The 19,411-nt window shown below is 42.3% G+C and overlaps 1 protein-coding gene across 1 annotated transcript in view; it reads right to left on the minus strand.

Moving 5' to 3' along the window:
* NUP107 (nucleoporin 107) overlaps window positions 1–19,411 on the minus strand; it is a 127,260-nt gene that overhangs the window by 54,552 nt on the left and 53,297 nt on the right. Inside the window, exons 8-10 of the mRNA XM_073620079.1 lie at window positions 18,942–18,990; window positions 18,654–18,725; window positions 17,933–18,021 (exon numbers count right to left, since the gene is read on the minus strand). Coding sequence (XP_073476180.1) covers window positions 17,933–18,021; window positions 18,654–18,725; window positions 18,942–18,990 — 210 coding nt within the window. The remainder of the gene's footprint in view (window positions 1–17,932; window positions 18,022–18,653; window positions 18,726–18,941; window positions 18,991–19,411) is intronic.

The raw sequence follows: 19,411 nt of genomic DNA on the forward strand, positions 1-19,411 counted from the left end.
GCAGATTCAATTACAAGCCACAGAAGACTGCGAGCAGCTAGGCAGCTTTATTCTATTGCAGAGGAGACATTGCATGCTTGCAAGTTTTTAAATGCTGCCTTTAGTTCTACTTTAAAACAATGCAGCTGGGTTAAATGGAGCTACCTTCAGGGTTACTGAAAGGCTGCAGGGATAACCCCTATATAACTCCTCCCAGCAAGATAATGAGAACAAATGGGACAGTCCTGTTTGCCTGTACTGTACTCCAGGAAAATGATTTTACTGGTAAGTCAAATATCCGATTTTCCGGATTGTACAAAAACAGGAAACAGACCCCTTTAACCACTTGCTGTTTGATCATTGTACATAAAACAGTCAGATGGCTCCTTCGGCATCTGCATACCAGCATAAGATGGGTAATAGCACAGCTCCAGGGAGAGCTGCACAGTGGAGCTATATAGATGAGCAACATTCCCTTAGACCCCTTTCCACACTGAGGCAGTTTTCAGGCGTTTTAGCGCTAAAAATTATGCCTGTAAAGCACGTAAAAACTGCCTCTCATGCCTCCCCAGTGTTAAAGCACGCGGTGCGCTTGCGGGATGGGAAAAGTCCCGCAAGCAGCATCTTTGGGGCGGTGAAGGAGCACTGTGTACAGCGCTCCTACCCATTGGATTGAATGGGTAGCTCTTACGAAGCACCTGTAAAGTGCTTTGGAAGAACTGCAACACAGGCGGTTTTAACCCTTCCTTCGGCCACTAGTGGGGGTTGAAAGCACCCCACTAACAGCCGAAAAGCGCAGCTGAAAACAGTAAAGCGCCGTAAAATTAGCGGCGCTTTACCGCTAATGGACCCGCCGCCCCAGTGTAAAAGCAGCCTTAAGTTACTCTCAGAAAAAAAGATATAATCATCACACAAGCCGACAGAGGTGGCAGCATTGCTGTGCAAAATAAATATCGGATGTCAAGGAAGCACAGCGCTTCCTTTCGGATGCCAATACATATACTAATATGAGTAATGATCCCTTGGAAGGTTTTAGAGTATAAACTGAAGCTCATGTAAAGCCCTGGCTGAAAAAAAAAAAAAAAAAAATTGTTGATAAAAAGGAGTTTTTGTTTAGAGAGTTTTGTCAGGTGTCTTTTTTCATCACCTATGGAAAATCCACAAGGATGTGGTTAAACCTCCTGGTAGGTAGATAATCATTGCCGTGGACAGTATAACTAGTGGGTTGTCCATGTACATAGATCATTTTTTGCAACCTCTTATATTTGTGACACCATACACCCCTTTTAGAATTTGAAATACTATAATTGAGATGGGAGCCCTCCCATACTTGGCTCACCCTTGACGTGTGTTTACTATTGCCTCAAAGTTGGCCTTTGTGCTATTAGTTTTTTCCCCACCACCTCCTATTTACATTTAAGACAGGCCCATTTTATTATAGAGTGCACCAAGTTCAGTCTGTAACACATATTTTGTGTTCGATGGTGTGTACTACATCCAGAATCATTGCCCGTGATGGGCACAAATTTTGTGCCTAGGTATACAAATTTAAGCATGTGTATTTAGAGAAAAAGACCACATCTGGAACAACAATCTCGACTTTTTGGTTGTTACATTAAGGATACAATCATATTCTGGGATCGGGAGCCCATGACAGTGATACCATTTGTTGAGCACTGTAACAACAATGCCTTGGGTCTCATGTTCACTTATGTTTGTGATCCTACAGTATTTTTGGACTTGGAACGGAGTCTTGAGGAACATGCTAAAAGATCCCGGAACCATTTTACGCCTACTGCGGGCAACTCTTATTTACACTCGGATAGTTGCGACCATCCCAAGTGGGATGTCATACTCAAAAGCTGGCTATGTTGGTTAAGAGACTTTTTTGGCAGAGGATTACATTGAACAAGGTAAAACATTAGTGAAGAAATTTGTGGATAAGGGCTACCCTAGGGAGTTGGTGGAGGAATCAGGTTAGAGTGAAAAATGCTGAGAGGGACTCACATAAGAATGCAAAATCCATTACACAATTCCACAGCAATCATAAATATGTGAAGAGGATTGTGAATAAGCATTGGCCTATTCTATTGCAGCATCCTAAATTGGTCCTACTTAAAAAAAAAAAAAAAAAAAAAAAAACCTTAGTTAGACTTACAGGTGACGGTATTTCTACGAGCCTTTCAGGACAGCACCTTGGAGAGAGCACAGCTCCACCTCTTGACAGGAAACACTGCGTGACAACGCCCCTTTAAAAAGCAGTAGCTTCCACCATGCCGTCAGTTGTTACCGAGAAATCCTCCGACATGCTGGAAAATATAATCAGACAATTACCAAGCCCTATAATTATACTTTACATATGATAACCAAGGGAGGGAAGTAGGCTGCTGTCCTGAAAGGCTCGTAGAAATACCGTCACCGGTAAGTCTAACTAAGGTTTTCTCCCTTCGCCTTTCAGGACAGCAGCTTGGAGAGGATAACCGAGAAACTTACTTCAGGGTGGGACTACTGCCTGTAAAACCTTCCAACCAAAAGGATTGGTCCGAGGCTGATAGTAGATCCAAGCGGTGTGCCTTATGAAGGTCGACTGGACCATGTGGTAGCCTTGCAGATTTGCTCAGCAGATGCTCCAGCCCTTTCTGCCCATGATGCCGCTACTGCTTGAGTAGAATGAGGTAATACCGCTTCCGGAGGTTCCAGACCCAAAGATTTGTATGCCTCTTTAATGGCTTGCTTTAACCATCTTCCGAAGGTGCTCTTGGAAGCTTTACCTCCTTTGTGAGTAGCTTCCATTAAAACAAAGAGTGAAGATGACTTTCTGATTTCCTTTGTTCTTTCCAGATATTTAAGCAGACACCTCCTGACATCAAGAGTATGGAAAGCCTCTTCTCCTGCCCCCGAAGGTAAAGGACAAAAAGTAGGGAGAATGATTTCCTGTGTACGAAGAAAAACTGAAGCCACCTTTGGTAGAAATGCTGGATCCGTCCTTAAGACTATGCTATCCTGTAGACATCTCATAAAGGGCTCTTTAATTGAAAGGGCTTGTAACTCACTAATTCTATGTGTGGAAGTTACTGCTACCAGTAAAATAGTCTTTAACGTCAAAAAACTTAATGATGCTTCTTCTATGGGTTCAAACGGTGCCTTAGTCAGTCCCTGAAGAACTAAATATAAATCCCATTTGGGGAAAACTAACAGGTCTAGGCTTTACTTTTGCCATTGCCCTAAAAAAATCTGATTAAAAGGTTCCCTTGACAGGGTTCTTTCCAAAACAACTGATAAAGCAGCTACCTGCGTCATGAGCATATTTGCTGCTAACTCCTTCTCCAATCCCTCTTGAAGAAATTCCAAAACTGAAATTGTACTACAAAAATCAAAGTTTTTTCTGGAACACCAAGAATTATAGATTTTCCAGACTTTAAAGTAAATGTCTCTTGTCGCTTTTTTTCTACTTGCAAGAAGGGTAGAAATAAGCTTCTCTGATAAACCCTTCTGTCTTAAGTTCTTCAGAAACCAAGCTGTTAGATTGAGATAAGCTGGATCTGAATGGAGAATCTGGCCCTGACTCAACAGATCTGCCCTGATTGGTAATCTCCAAGGAGGTTTCACTGAGAGGTTCATCAAGGTTGAAAACCAGGGTCTTTTTGGCCAATAAGGGGCTATTAATATTAGCTCCATGGACTCCAATCTGAATTTGGCTAACACCCTTGGTATCAGTTGAAACGGGGGAAAAGCGTAGGACAGATGGAAGTCCCACTTGTGGGCTAACGCATCTACTCCGAGAGCTTGATCCTGTCTCTGAAGAGAGAAGAAGACTGGTATTTTTGCATTTTCCTGTTTTGCAAAGAGGTCCACCTGTGGGTAACCCCAACTCCTGGAGATTGTTTCGAATAATTCCCGATTGGGGGACCACTCTGCTTCCCTTATTTCTTTCCTGCTGAGGAGATCTGCCAAGGTGTTCTCCATCCCCTGCAGATGGACTGCTGATAGAGAGGCCACATTGTTCTCTGCCCATCTTAGGATCTGATGAGCTAGACCCATTAGAGTTCTGCTTTTTGTGCCCCCTTGCTTTTTTAAATAATATACTGCCGTCATATTGTCTGACAATATTTGGACATGTTGTTTCACTAGAAATTCCTGGAAGGAGAGGAGGCTTAGGTGAACAGCTTTTAATACTCTCCAATTTGAAGATCTCCTCGCCTCTGGTTTGGTCCAAACTCCCTGAACTGTTTTTTCTTCCAGATGAGCTCCCCATCCCCATGCGCTGGCATCTGTAGTCAGCCTTCTGGTCACCGGAAAGGCCCAAGGAAGCCCTTTTGAGATGAGCGGTGGTGCTCTTGCCCCTATGTTGAATTTCTTCTCCAGAGGTTCCTGGTACGACAAATTCATCAGAATATCTGATTGCAGAGGACGGGCATGCAACCTGGCCCACTGTACCAAAGGAATTGCCGCTGTCAACAGTCCCAGAGCGGACATGGCTTTTCTTAGAGAGTTCTCTGCATTGGATTGAAGTGCTTTCAGGGCCAACTGCATCTTCACTATTTTCTCCTGGGGCAGAAAAATTCTCTGTTCTATCGAGTCTATTTTGTACCCCAGAAACCTTACCCTTTGAGGTGGTATTAGGTTTGACTTTTGAAGATTGAGAAGCCATCCCAAACTTTTTAGATGTGTTTGAACTGTCTGTAGGTTGACCTCTACTTGACCCTTTGAGTCGGCAAACAGTAGCAGGTCGTCTAAATAGGGCACTATTGAAATCCCCTTCAGTCTCAGGGGCTCCAAAGATTCCGCCATCACTTTTGTGAATACCCTGGGGGAGAAGGAAAGTCCGAAGGGCAGAGCCCGAAACTGCAGGTACCAAATCTCCCCTCCCCCCAGATTGACTGCGAGACGCAGGAATCTTAGTGATGGGGGCGCTATTTGGTATATGGTATATATATATATATATATATATATATATCTTCTTATCTGCTGTCCTGTCAAGGACAGTCTCCAGTTCTGGCCCGAACATCAGGTCTCCTGAAAAGGGAATTCCGCAGTTTTACTTTAGAAGCTGAATCCCCTGACCGGGTCTTTAGCCAGAGTGCTCTTCTTGATGAGTTAACAAGCGCAGAGGACCTGGCTGACATCCTGAAAGATTCTGCAGAGGCATCTGCCATATATTTTACTGCCTTAAGCAGGGTAGGGAAGGACTCCAATAAGTCTTTTCTGGAGGTACCTGCAACCACATGATTAAGTTGATCTAACCAACACTCCAAATTCCTAGCTACAACTGTAGCTGCCATTGCTGGCATAAGATTAGCTAGAGATGAGTCCCAGGCTTTCTTCAGTAGCCCATCTGCCCTCTTATCCATAGTATCTTTGAGAATACCCATGTCCTCAAAAGCTAAATCAGTTTTCCTAGATACTTGAAAAAAGGCAGCATCTATCTTTGTTTTTTTATTCCACAACAGTTCCTCGTTCTCCTCAAAATCAAACCTCCTTTGAGGGCTTTAGAAAAGAACTGTCCTTTCTCTAAATCATTCCATTCCTTTTTAATAGTGTCTGTTAACACTTTATGCACAGGGAACACCCTGTGTCTAATTTCCTCCAGCCCCTGGTACATCTGGTCATGCACGGACAGCTGGGTTTTTTCTTCCTGGATCTCCAGGGTAGTATAAATTGCCTTGAGTAATTCCTTGTCAAAAGAAGTTTATTGAGTATACAATATTATAAAGATACATAAAGTAAGTTTACAAGGATCTATAAAGTAAGCTCATTGTTTTACAGTAGGGATTATATAGGTAAATATCATGAAATTTCAAATATTAAACATTGGGTTCACGTAAACCTAAATCAAAGATATATATCATTTCCTTAGTTACTTTTGTAGGTATTTAAATTATTTAAATATATATAGTAGGTATAAATCAACAGTATATAAGACATACATCTAATAATAGATGGTCATATACTAAAACAGCGCTAGGTTGAATATAAACAGAAGTGTGGCCAACTACACACATAAAAAGTCCATAAGACTAGTGCAGTATCAGTTGTGATTCAGAGAGTGTTCGAGAAGATCCTAGAGCATGTCGCAGCGTGCACCTTCCACCGAACATTCCAACTCCACCATATGTGAACACACTCCCCTTCGGGGGTCAAACTCACCAGAACTTTAAAAATCAAAGCATCCAATTTTAAGAGATATTCTGGACCACCTCAATACAGCACTTCTCTGGGCAATAGGGAGATGCAGGGGCTCCAAACCATTCAAAAAACGAGATAAGGCATATATAGCGTAATTCCGTTTTATTAATGATAAACACCATAACCACCTCCCCAATGCTAACAACGTACCAGATTGTAATAAAAACAGAGCAGATTAAATTAATATGCACCGCACCGTGGCCGTTTGGAACCGGTCTCCGCAATAGACAGAGCGGTGATAACTTCCTTGTTCCGGGTCCGACCTCGATGGAGCGCAAACGTCACTTCCTGCGTCGTGTAAGCCACGCCCTGACGCGTTTCGTCATATCCTGACTTCGACAGAGGGCGTGGCTACACGACTAAACGTACGGGCTTAAATTCTCACGTCTCTTACCTCCGCATCCAATCACAGCCTCAGGGGGTTGACAGGTGCACGTCAACCTCACCAAGGAAACAGCGAAAGTATTCAACAGGAGGGGGAGAGGGACAAAAAGCCTCATATTGCACTTCATACCATACGATTACCATAACAACAGTAAACAATAAAGAGTCTTATAACGGCTGCAGACCCGCATTCAAAACAAACTATCTTTAACATACTCATGTCTGCAGATTCTATTTTAACCCATTACAGGCGATAATATGCCAGCATGATATTATATAATAAAACATACATGCTCTATTTATCATATTACGATCATTACATGTAAGAGATGAGCTAAACATTGTAGTCTAAAAACAGCTTATTACAAGTAGTCATAAAACCTCTACAGTAAAAAAGATAAAATTACTCAGAGAAAGTGCCACTCACAGAGAGTCAAAGTTATGTATATAAAACTATATAAAATAGCATATATATAAGAGAATTAGTATATCAAAAACTCAAATATGAAAAAACAAATATTAAAATTAATGTCTAGAAAGAAGTAATAAATCCACAAGCCCCTGACATGGCCCTAATCACAGACCCATTCTTACTCAATAGTCACTTATAAAACAATTAATGTCCAAATCGACATTTAACCCCTTTGGCGCTAAAGTGTCTGCCAAGAATATCCACTGGGTCTCCCTCTTGGATAGGTCTCTAACCAGATTGGAGCCCCTCCACTTGGGCTTAAGGTGGTCTATGCCCCAAAATTTTAAACCTAAGGGGTCCCGATTATGTTTCAATTTAAAATGGAGCGAGACATTATGGTCTTTAAAACCCAATTTTATATTCGCTATATGTTCTGCAATTCTAATTTTTAGCAGTCTCTTTGTTCATCCTATATACATAAGACCACATGGACATTGCAGAGCATATACTACATGGGAGGTGTTACACGTGATGAATTCCTTGATATCAAATTCTCTATTGTTAGAGGTCGATATAAACCTATCTAGGGCCCTCAATGGCCTGTTCACTTCTTTGCAGGCTTTACATTTCCTGCAACTGAAGAACCCATCTCTCTCCCAAAAAGTAGGGGGCCTCGCAGGAGGGTCCAGTATTTTTTTCACTATTTTATCAGAGAAGCTTAATGCCTTTCTATAAATAAAACCTGGTTTGGGAGGTAACACTGAATGTAGTATTTTGTCCATCAGTAGGACATGCCAATGGGTAGCAAAGATATTTTCCACCTCTCTATATTGAGAGTGGAAGCCTGAAATGAAGCTCCACTCCTGGGCATCATTGTTTCGAGAGGGCCGAGATTCCTCCAAAAACGACTCTCTCGGTACCAGAGCCACCTCTTGAATCGTAGCATCCAGGGTCTTTTCTAGATACCCTTTTTCAATAAATCTCTTCTTAATAATCTGAGCCTGTAACAGAAAGTCAGTCTCATTTGAGCAATTTCTTCTTACTCTAGCTATCTGGCCCTTGGGAATGTTCTTGAGCCACATAGGGTGGTGTCCACTGTTAATGGGCAAGTAACTATTAGAATCGGTGGGCTTGAAGTATACCTTAGTCCCCAAACTGTTTCCCTGTCTGAAAATAGTGATATCCAAAAAATGAATATCACTCTGGCTATATTCACTAGTCAGTTTGATACTTTTCGTATTCAAATTAAGTTCACTAAGAAATCCCTGTAGAGAGTCCATGGATCCCTCCCAGATAAAAAACAGGTCATCTATGTATCTTTTATATACTAAGAGCTGCGGACGAGCAACTGAAAAGACGATCTTGTCCTCCCACTCTCCCATAAACAGGTTTGCTATACTGGGGGCAAATTTTGCCCCCATAGCAACACCTCTACATTGGGAATAAAACTGGCTATTGTACCAAAAGAAATTATGGCTCAGACAAAAATCTAGGGCGTTTCGTATAAACATTTTTTGGTTGTGCGGAAGATCATCTCTCTGGCAAATCGCCCAATTCAGAGCCAGGAGGGCATCATCATGTTGAATAATTGAATAAAGAGATGCCACATCCGCTGTTACCAGATAAAGTTCCTGCCTGTCTGTTAAATCAATCTGCTGCAAAATCTGTAACAGACTTTTTGTATCCCTCAGGTATGCCCTAGTCCGTTTGACACTCTCTTGCAGGAAACGGTCCAGATACTGGCCCATCCGGGATGTAATTGACCCAATCCCATTAACGATCGGCCTCCCAGGGGGATTCTGTGTGTCTTTATGAATCTTTGGGAGGGTGTAGATTGTGGGTATTCTAGGACTTGGTCCTTGTCCGCGGGTCTAATAACTACATCCTTCCTTTCTTCCAACATAGTTATACCATCTAAAATGTGGTGCGGGTTAACATTCTTTTTGGGGACTAAATGCTCCAAATCCCGTATAACTAACCCCTTGAACACCTCAATTTGCTGATTTGCTCCATTAACAGGGTTAAACAGTGACTTGTTCCTCAGTCCACTATCTATAGGAGCCGAGGCCACCGCACTAAGTCACTGTTTAACCCTGTTAATGGAGCAAATCAGCAAATTGAGGTGTTCAAGGGGTTAGTTATACGGGATTTGGAGCATTTAGTCCCCAAAAAGAATGTTAACCCGCACCACATTTTAGATGGTATAACTATGTTGGAAGAAAGGAAGGATGTAGTTATTAGACCCGCGGACAAGGGGGGAGGGGTTGTGATTTTAAACAAAGAATTCTACCATGACCAATTGATGGAAATGTTGAGTGATGAAAGCACCTATGTGAGATTAGAGAAAGATCCCACTGTACAATATACCAATGATTTGAAGTGTCTGGTTGACATGGGATACTCAATGGGCGTGCTGTCAAATCGAGAGAAGAGATATCTCGTACCAAGTGCCAGTAGAATACCCACAATCTACACCCTCCCAAAGATTCATAAAGACACACAGAATCCCCCTGGGAGGCCGATCGTTAATGGGATTGGGTCAATTACATCCCGGATGGGCCAGTATCTGGACCGTTTCCTGCAAGAGAGTGTCAAACGGACTAGGGCATACCTGAGGGATACAAAAAGTCTGTTACAGATTTTGCAGCAGATTGATTTAACAGACAGGCAGGAACTTTATCTGGTAACAGCGGATGTGGCATCTCTTTATTCAATTATTCAACATGATGATGCCCTCCTGGCTCTGAATTGGGCGATTTGCCAGAGAGATGATCTTCCGCACAACCAAAAAATGTTTATACGAAACGCCCTAGATTTTTGTCTGAGCCATAATTTCTTTTGGTACAATAGCCAGTTTTATTCCCAATGTAGAGGTGTTGCTATGGGGGCAAAATTTGCCCCCAGTATAGCAAACCTGTTTATGGGAGAGTGGGAGGACAAGATCGTCTTTTCAGTTGCTCGTCCGCAGCTCTTAGTATATAAAAGATACATAGATGACCTGTTTTTTATCTGGGAGGGATCCATGGACTCTCTACAGGGATTTCTTAGTGAACTTAATTTGAATACGAAAAGTATCAAACTGACTAGTGAATATAGCCAGAGTGATATTCATTTTTTGGATATCACTATTTTCAGACAGGGAAACAGTTTGGGGACTAAGGTATACTTCAAGCCCACCGATTCTAATAGTTACTTGCCCATTAACAGTGGACACCACCCTATGTGGCTCAAGAACATTCCCAAGGGCCAGATAGCTAGAGTAAGAAGAAATTGCTCAAATGAGACTGACTTTCTGTTACAGGCTCAGATTATTAAGAAGAGATTTATTGAAAAAGGGTATCTAGAAAAGACCCTGGATGCTACGATTCAAGAGGTGGCTCTGGTACCGAGAGAGTCGTTTTTGGAGGAATCTCGGCCCTCTCGAAACAATGATGCCCAGGAGTGGAGCTTCATTTCAGGCTTCCACTCTCAATATAGAGAGGTGGAAAATATCTTTGCTACCCATTGGCATGTCCTACTGATGGACAAAATACTACATTCAGTGTTACCTCCCAAACCAGGTTTTATTTATAGAAAGGCATTAAGCTTCTCTGATAAAATAGTGAAAAAAATACTGGACCCTCCTGCGAGGCCCCCTACTTTTTGGGAGAGAGATGGGTTCTTCAGTTGCAGGAAATGTAAAGCCTGCAAAGAAGTGAACAGGCCATTGAGGGCCCTAGATAGGTTTATATCGACCTCTAACAATAGAGAATTTGATATCAAGGAATTCATCACGTGTAACACCTCCCATGTAGTATATGCTCTGCAATGTCCATGTGGTCTTATGTATATAGGATGAACAAAGAGACTGCTAAAAATTAGAATTGCAGAACATATAGCGAATATAAAATTGGGTTTTAAAGACCATAATGTCTCGCTCCATTTTAAATTGAAACATAATCGGGACCCCTTAGGTTTAAAATTTTGGGGCATAGACCACCTTAAGCCCAAGTGGAGGGGCTCCAATCTGGTTAGAGACCTATCCAAGAGGGAGACCCAGTGGATATTCTTGGCAGACACTTTAGCGCCAAAGGGGTTAAATGTCGATTTGGACATTAATTGTTTTATAAGTGACTATTGAGTAAGAATGGGTCTGTGATTAGGGCCATGTCAGGGGCTTGTGGATTTATTACTTCTTTCTAGACATTAATTTTAATATTTGTTTTTTCATATTTGAGTTTTTGATATACTAATTCTCTTATATATATGCTATTTTATATAGTTTTATATACATAACTTTGACTCTCTGTGAGTGGCACTTTCTCTGAGTAATTTTATCTTTTTTACTGTAGAGGTTTTATGACTACTTGTAATAAGCTGTTTTTAGACTACAATGTTTAGCTCATCTCTTACATGTAATGATCGTAATATGATAAATAGAGCATGTATGTTTTATTATATAATATCATGCTGGCATATTATCGCCTGTAATGGGTTAAAATAGAATCTGCAGACATGAGTATGTTAAAGATAGTTTGTTTTGAATGCGGGTCTGCAGCCGTTATAAGACTCTTTATTGTTTACTGTTGTTATGGTAATCGTATGGTATGAAGTGCAATATGAGGCTTTTTGTCCCTCTCCCCCTCCTGTTGAATACTTTCGCTGTTTCCTTGGTGAGGTTGACGTGCACCTGTCAACCCCCTGAGGCTGTGATTGGATGCGGAGGTAAGAGACATGAGAATTTAAGCCCGTACGTTTAGTCGTGTAGCCACGCCCTCTGTCGAAGTCAGGATATGACGAAACGCATCAGGGCGTGGCTTACACGACGCAGGAAGTGACGTTTGCGCTCCATCGAGGTCGGACCCGGAACAAGGAAGTTATCACCGCTCTGTCTATTGCGGAGACCGGTTCCAAACGGCCACGGTGCGGTGCATATTAATTTAATCTGCTCTGTTTTTATTACAATCTGGTACGTTGTTAGCATTGGGGAGGTGGTTATGGTGTTTATCATTAATAAAACGGAATTATGCTATATATGCCTTATCTCGTTTTTTGAATGGTTTGGAGCCCCTGCATCTCCCTATTGCTCAGAGAAGTGCTGTATTGAGGTGGTCCAGAATATCTCTTAAAATTGGATGCTTTGATTTTTAAAGTTCTGGTGAGTTTGACCCCCGAAGGGGAGTGTGTTCACATATGGTGGAGTTGGAATGTTCGGTGGAAGGTGCACGCTGTGACATGCTCTAGGATCTACTCGAACACTCTCTGAATCACAACTGATACTGCACTAGTCTTATGGACTTTTTATGTGTGTAGTTGGCCACACTTCTGTCTATGTTCAACCTAGCGCTGTTTTAGTATATGACCATCTATTATCATATGTATGTCTTATATACTGTTTATTTATATTGATTTGCTTTTTTAAACAGCTGCTTTTCTTTTTCTCCTTACCCTTGGTTTTTATATCTTTATTTCAGAGGGTCAGGTAGATAGCTCTTTGTATGTCCTTTTATCTGCTGAAGGATCTGGATTAATGTGGTTAGAGGTTCTGTGGCGCTGAGTGGTGTACTATAGGCCGAAATTTACACTGTTCTGGGATACTACTATATATATTGTTTACAGGTAGAGTGTATATATGTCAAATAAATTCTGATAATGAGCTTTAATCGTAAGGTGGAGAAAAGGAAAGAGAAAGAAGAAAAAGGGTAGAAAGGCAGAGGTATGGTCCACAAGGTTGTCCCGCTCGTCATGCCTTGAGTAATTCATCCACCTCCTCAAGTTATAGCCTATATCTAGATGATCTTGTCTCTTCTTCCACCTCCTCCTCCTCAGAATCAATGGTTGAGGGTGGAATGCTTTCCCTTTCCTCCTCCGACTCACTTTCCACCTGTCTGGAAGTGGACTGAGGGAAACTGGAGTGAGAACTCTGTTCTTGGCTGGAACTCTGGCCACGTTTTTTCACAAGGGAGCGCACTGTTAGGGCATCTGCTAATTCTTTCCTCGTAGAAGATAAGAGTTCTTTGCACTCTTGTGAGGACTCTTCTTTTTCTAAATCCGCAATGCAGGATCTGCACAGTGGTTTGGGTCAAGAGTCCCTTAAAGGATTTTTGCATGAGGGGCACTTTCTCCCTGTTCTCTCTGATTTGGCAGTAGCTTTCTGAAACAGAGAAATAAAAGAAACCCAGGTCCTTAGAACTAAGGCCTCAGAGAAATGTAATACCCCAGCCAACACCCTAAGTGCCCAGAGTCTCACTCCTTTTCTGAACTGCTAACGGAAAAATTTTACCCCATAGCAGACAGCAGCAGGTTTTCTTTGAACCACATAAAGATAAAAAACACCCAGTGACATAAAAAGGAAAGAGGTGCCACCGCACCTCTCCTACCTGGGCCTGGCCGGGAACCTGGGCGCCTGCATCTGCCATTGCTGCTGATGATTCCGCTGTCTCCATTGTGAACTCCGCAGCCGCTGTCTGTGTAGAAGGCTCCATGTGCCAAACAAAAGGAAGTCCCGCCAGAGGTCCCTTCCTCCTGCGTTCCAGCAGCTGGAACCAATCGCTGCTACGCCCCGCCGGAAGTCTCCGCCCACCAGAACTGGCATCACCCGCTCTTTCTGAGCACACCCACGGCGCCCCAACATCCCGGGTGAAAGACCTCCGGCAGACCATTACTCCTGTGAGCCGGAGAAGGAAGGGACACCGGAGCACCCCCCTCACATGCAGGAAGGAGCTGGGCTGGTCTGAGTACCAAACTTGGAGGTCCTGCCAAAACCCTCTCCTTGCAGAGAGCGCAGCCCCTCTGGTTCCCCAAGCAGTGCTTCCACCATGGCGGAGGAAACACTAAAAACTGACGGCATGGTGGAAGCAGCTGCTTTTTAAAGGGGCATCGTCACGCAGTGTCTCCTGTCAAGAGGTGGAGCTGCGCTCTCTCCAAGGTGCTGTCCTGAAAGTCGAAGGGAGAAAAAAAAAAAAAAAAAAAAACACACCTAGATTTCTATATTGCAAGGCCCACAACGTAAAAGGCAAAATTGCTCCTGGTAGATTACGAATGCCTAATGGAATCCTTTGTTCTTGTGGTAGAAACATTATTAGTAATCTTCTGGGTATGTTCCAGTGTAGGCAGGAAAAATACTTAACTTGTAAATCTGTTGTACATGGACAAACAACCTATGTGGGCAATAATAAAACAGATCAGATGTTGATGTTTTACAATTGCTCAACAGAATTTGTGGTTTCTTGTTTAACCTGTCCTTGTGGTCTGTTGTATGTAGGGTACACAATTAGGGCACTTCACAGTTGCTTCAGCGACTATCACAGACTGACTGAACCGGGCAATTATGACTACAGTGTACCCAAACATTTTGTAGAGAAACACAATGCCTCCACAAATTGAAAAATTAGTATCAGTTATTGAGGTCACATTCAAAATTCTGTCTCTTGCTAGGAGTTTTAAAAAAATTGGCAACAGGGAAACCTTATGGATCTACAAATTAAACTCTTTATTATAATATAAGAGTGAAGATAACGAGAGTTAAACATCTCTATATTTTTCAGTTTATCTTTTTCTTTTTCTCTCCTGCTGATAACATTTTTTTTTTCTTTATTATTATGGAGATACTGACAGTATTTATGAATACAATTCTCTGCACTTCCCTCTATGACACTTCATTGTCATAATATAAAAAAACTTTGTTACCAATTAGTATCTTTTGTAATGACATTCTATTAATTCTATTAGCTTGTAGAAGCATAGCTCCAAACAAACTCCCTCTGCTGGTTAGTCCCTGTTAACGGTTTGGTTTGATGGCACTGTCTTTAAAAAACAAGATACTAATGCAATGTTATTTACTCCTTCCTGTGGTGAATAATACCTGTGCCTCTCTTCCTGACAGTAAACGGACCATCTAATCAATCTAATCATGGTTGCCAATCCATGACAATGTTGTCAGTCTTTTCTCATGTGGACTATACAAATCATGCTGTGCAAGACCGCAGCGTGTCCAAGTTCTATGCTCTGTGGAAAGACAAAGCCCCGCCCATCTGTCCTGCCTCCAGACGCTCTTCCCCTTCTCTTGGAATAGAATGGTGGCAAAGTAATTTCCAGTAATGAAGTAGTGCCCCCACTCTGTACACGCCCGCTAGCAGGTCTGTCAATTACTCAGGAAGCTATAAGGATCATGTGACCGTCACTTTAGAAGTGGGTAATTCAATACAGGCAAGTTGAGAAAAAAAACCAAAAACAAAACAAAACACACACACACACACACACACACACACACACACACACACACACACACACACACACACAATGGATTTGTGGTACGCATCCCTTTGTACCTTTGTAGAGGTGATGACCAGAAGAAAAGCCACTTTATGGGTAAGGACAGACAAGGTAACCCCCGATAGGTTCAAAGCACAGCTCCTGAAGAGCCAAGAAAACCAGATTAAGATCTTAAAAGGAATGGGGGGGGGGTGAATGTGAAGAGATGCAAGCTACTCACTGAGTAAAGGCTTTAGGCTCGGTTGACACCTAAACCGGCTGCAGATCCGTCCCCGTTCTCCGTTTCAGGGACGCATCAGGGCAGAATCTTTGCCTGAATTCAGCCCTGAAACAGAGGCAAAGACGAACAGCGTTTCTGTGCAGTGCAGACATGTGATCCGGCTCCATAGAGAGCCAGTCATATTCTCCTGCTATGCGAAGAAACCCGCATACAATTCTCATAGGTGTGAACCCAGCCTTAACCAGAGAGTGCAAGGCCAAAATTTCCTGAAACAGAATGCCCAAAGCTGATATTTTTTAAGGTCAAATGTTGGTCCAGACAGAAGGGAGGACAGAATACAGGTGCAGTACAGTGTCAGAGGAGAAGGCAAACAGCGCTACAATCAGGCACCCTCTCACAGTACAGAGAAAAAAGTGGTTACAGCCTGGCCACCCTGGAATACCCGACTGCACCACCTTAAGACCCCTTTCACACTGAGGCGCTTTTCAGGCATTTTAGCGCTAAAAATAGCATCTGAAAAGCGCCTCATGCCTCCCCAGTGTGGAAGTGCTTTCACACTGGGGCGGTGCGCTTGCGGGAAAAAAAGTCCTGTAAGCAGCATCTTTAGGGCTGTTTGGGAGCGCTCCCAAACCGCCCTGCTCATTGAAATGAATGGGCAGCGCTGTCAAAGCGTCTGCAAAGCGATTCGGCAGCACCGCAACACAGGCACTTTTAAGCCTTTCTTTGGCCACTAGCAGGGGGGAGGGTTGTTAAAAGCACCCCTTTAGCGGCCGAAAAGCGCAGCTAAAATGACGGTAAAGCGCCACTAAAACTAGCGGGGCTTTATCGCTAACGCACCACCGCCCCAGTGTGAAAGTAGCCCAAGTGTGGAGAGCGGTGTTCAGCATACCCACCAGTGGAATAAAATGGACAGCCTGGAAGAATGTTTAAAGGGCTTCTGCCCTGTACTTCCCCAAGTTCAGTAGGAACAAAAAAGGGATTTAAAGTATAACTAAACCCAAAACTTTTTCTTTTTAGTTTTGGATAGAGTGGAGAGAGATTAGAACCGGTGTCAGTTTTTACTGCTGTCTGTCTGTGCCACCATTAAAAGTAGGATTCACCTTCTCTATTTGCCCTATTTACCATGATCAGTGAAAGTAAAAAAAAAAATAAAACCCAAATTTAGTTCATCCACAGAAAAGTAATGGAGGGGAAATCTTCCAATAGGGACACTAATTCTGGTGACCTGCGGGTCCCCAAGGGATTCCCTTAATTTGTAGATATTTCCTTACTTCCTGTTTTGGCTGTGGGACAGGAAGTGAAATCTCTAAAATGGCACACAGATGAGGGAGAAAAAAAAATCCGACAGGAGTATAGTCTTCCCTTGCTATATCCAAAATGAAAAGTTTTGCCTATAGTTCTACTTTAACGCTGGCTTCGCTCACCACAGTGGGCATATCCCTGCAGGGGCGTTCAGAGAGGCAGAGGAAGGCTTTGGACCGGTAAAGCACCCTGCAGCTACCGGTAACTCCACACACTGCACTACGTGGCAAGTGAAGCCCCCACAGCAAAACACAGAGCAAAGCAACATTACATGCTGGCTCTGCCTCTTCCAACAAGTAGGGGCACAGTTATGGTTTCCAAAGGCTCTGCCAAAGAGTTCACTGATCTGGAAGCTGCTTAAAAAGCCACAGTAACTATGGTGCAGCTAAATGATGAAAGAATCATCCTGGAAGAAATCATGCAGAGTGTGATACAGAGAAAATAAAAAAAACTATGCAAGAAATTATGCATTTTTCAGTAGAGAAGTCGTCCATCACCTGCGGAAGCTTGTAAAAAACTGAAGTTAGCTGGGAGTAAGAGAGGTTGTAGGGTAATAAAGGGGGGGGGGGGGGGGATCCCTGCAGCCTTTTCTGCAAATGTTCAATCACCTGAATGTAGTTGCATAAAACTCAATTATAATGATGTAAAGAAGCCCGTGTCTTGTATGATCAGTTACATTTTTAACAATTTAGGCTGCTGCCAAGGACAAGGTTGCAACAGTTGCCTAGCAACAAAAAAAAAAGGTTAGCATTAATCGGAGTCTGTTTTATGACCTAAGTGACAGTTTTAGCTTTCTGTGAGCATACCGAAAAAAAGCAAATGCTCGCCTATTTTCTCTCTTGTGCTGCAATTGTAAGTGCTTATTTAGCCATAACATTCAACCTTAGAACTGTTGCAGAATTTGCAGCAGAAGTGCTAAGGAGAACTTTTAAAAAATATGCACATATATTTCAGTGTCCAATTTATCACACAAGTTGTATAAAGAAAATTTGCAACAGTTTAGCTACCACAAACAGCAAGACAGCTTTGATAAATGTCTCTTAGCGAGTTTCCTTTGCACAGAAGGAACACAAATATTTAACTTTCATGCAACACTTGGTAAAATCAGTCACTGTGTTTGACTGACTAAAACACTGAGAATATTACATTCAAGTAACACACTGGTACACTTAATACATAAACCTTTGTGTACATACCAGTATACAGATTTCGCATAGTACTCAATATTTTCAGAGAAGTCTCCAACATCGTCTTTAGCTATACTTTCTAGCCAGTCCACTACCAACTGAAAACAGAAAATACCATTAAGTTTTCTAAATTGTCAAAATTCTATACATAAAGATGAAGGTAGTTGAGTGTCAAGAGAGCCAACTGGGATGGCTGCTGCTGTAAAACTTTAAGCCTAATTGCATCCCAATGCCTACAGCTAGAGGTCAGTGAGAGCTCGTTTTAAAGCTCTTCTACTGTTTAAGAATATTTCAATGTTCAGTCTGGTTACACTTTCACTTCAAGGTGCAGGTTCCAGTACAATCATCACTACCTGGAACAAGCTTGTTGTCTGTAGAAAGTCTAAGGTCATCTATCCTTGCAAGTCAGTGACTCCTAAAAGCAAAGAAACCAGTATGAAAGGTAACAAGCCTGGAGCAAATAACTGCAATGGCAGCTCTCTCTATTCCTACAGGTTCCTTTCAAAACAAAGGACACAGCCTCTATAAGTAGGCAAAGTAACTACTACTGTGGGACTCAGTCTGAGTAACTTTATTCCGTACAATGTTGGTCCCTGGGGACCTGTACAAAACCTTGAGAAACAAAAGAGTAAAGGTTCCTAATAAATACTGCAGCTGTACCAACCAACTTCTATTCATTAAAAGGTTATAGTATGCAACCTTCTTGATGTCCCTTTAAGCAATACCTTACCTGGCTCTGACGAACAAGTGAATCTCGCTCAAACAGTTTATCCATTATCATTTTTTCACTGGCATTTGGTGCCTGTACAGGAGAGAGGAATAAATAATTGCAAGCACAAGCAAAAATCCCAAACACAAAAAACATGAATGATGATATCAGGCTACCCATAAATCACAGCTTAGAATAAGAGACCTACAAAACAAGATTTTGTACCCTTCGGAGAAGAACTGTACAAGATTTATAGCACTGTAACGTCAGACAGCAGGGATTTGAAAATGTGGAATATGGACAACTTACTGCAACATCAAACATATTTTCATCTTCTGTTGCACACTGTATCCGATCTCTGAAAAGCACAAATTACAAAATTAATTTTTTTTTCCATCTATGAACCAGTTTAAATTCAGACTAGTAAGGGTTGCAATGTGCAGGAAACGTGCACTCAATACCCAGTTAAGTTGTGTGTGGCTGCTGCATGCTTATTCAAATTCTGTGGCTTCTTATATCAGTCAGGGTTACAAGTTATCTCCTTCAATATACCCCAATTCCACCCAACTGCAGCAGCCACTACAAGTAGGCCACTCCATAAAATAGGACCAGTGTATAACTAAGGGGAGTACACAGGAGAGAGTAATACATTCATAAGCAGAAGGGGGCAAACACAAACTAAAGCCCCTTTCACAAGGGCTGTCTGATCAAGTCCGCCTGTCAGTTTTCAGGCGGACCTGATCGGACCCTTCAGTCTTTTCTACAAAGTGCCAGGTGAG

Source organism: Aquarana catesbeiana, linkage group LG03, assembly GCF_042186555.1.
Source record: "Aquarana catesbeiana isolate 2022-GZ linkage group LG03, ASM4218655v1, whole genome shotgun sequence".
In the NCBI taxonomy this organism is placed as follows: Eukaryota; Metazoa; Chordata; class Amphibia; order Anura; family Ranidae; genus Aquarana; species Aquarana catesbeiana.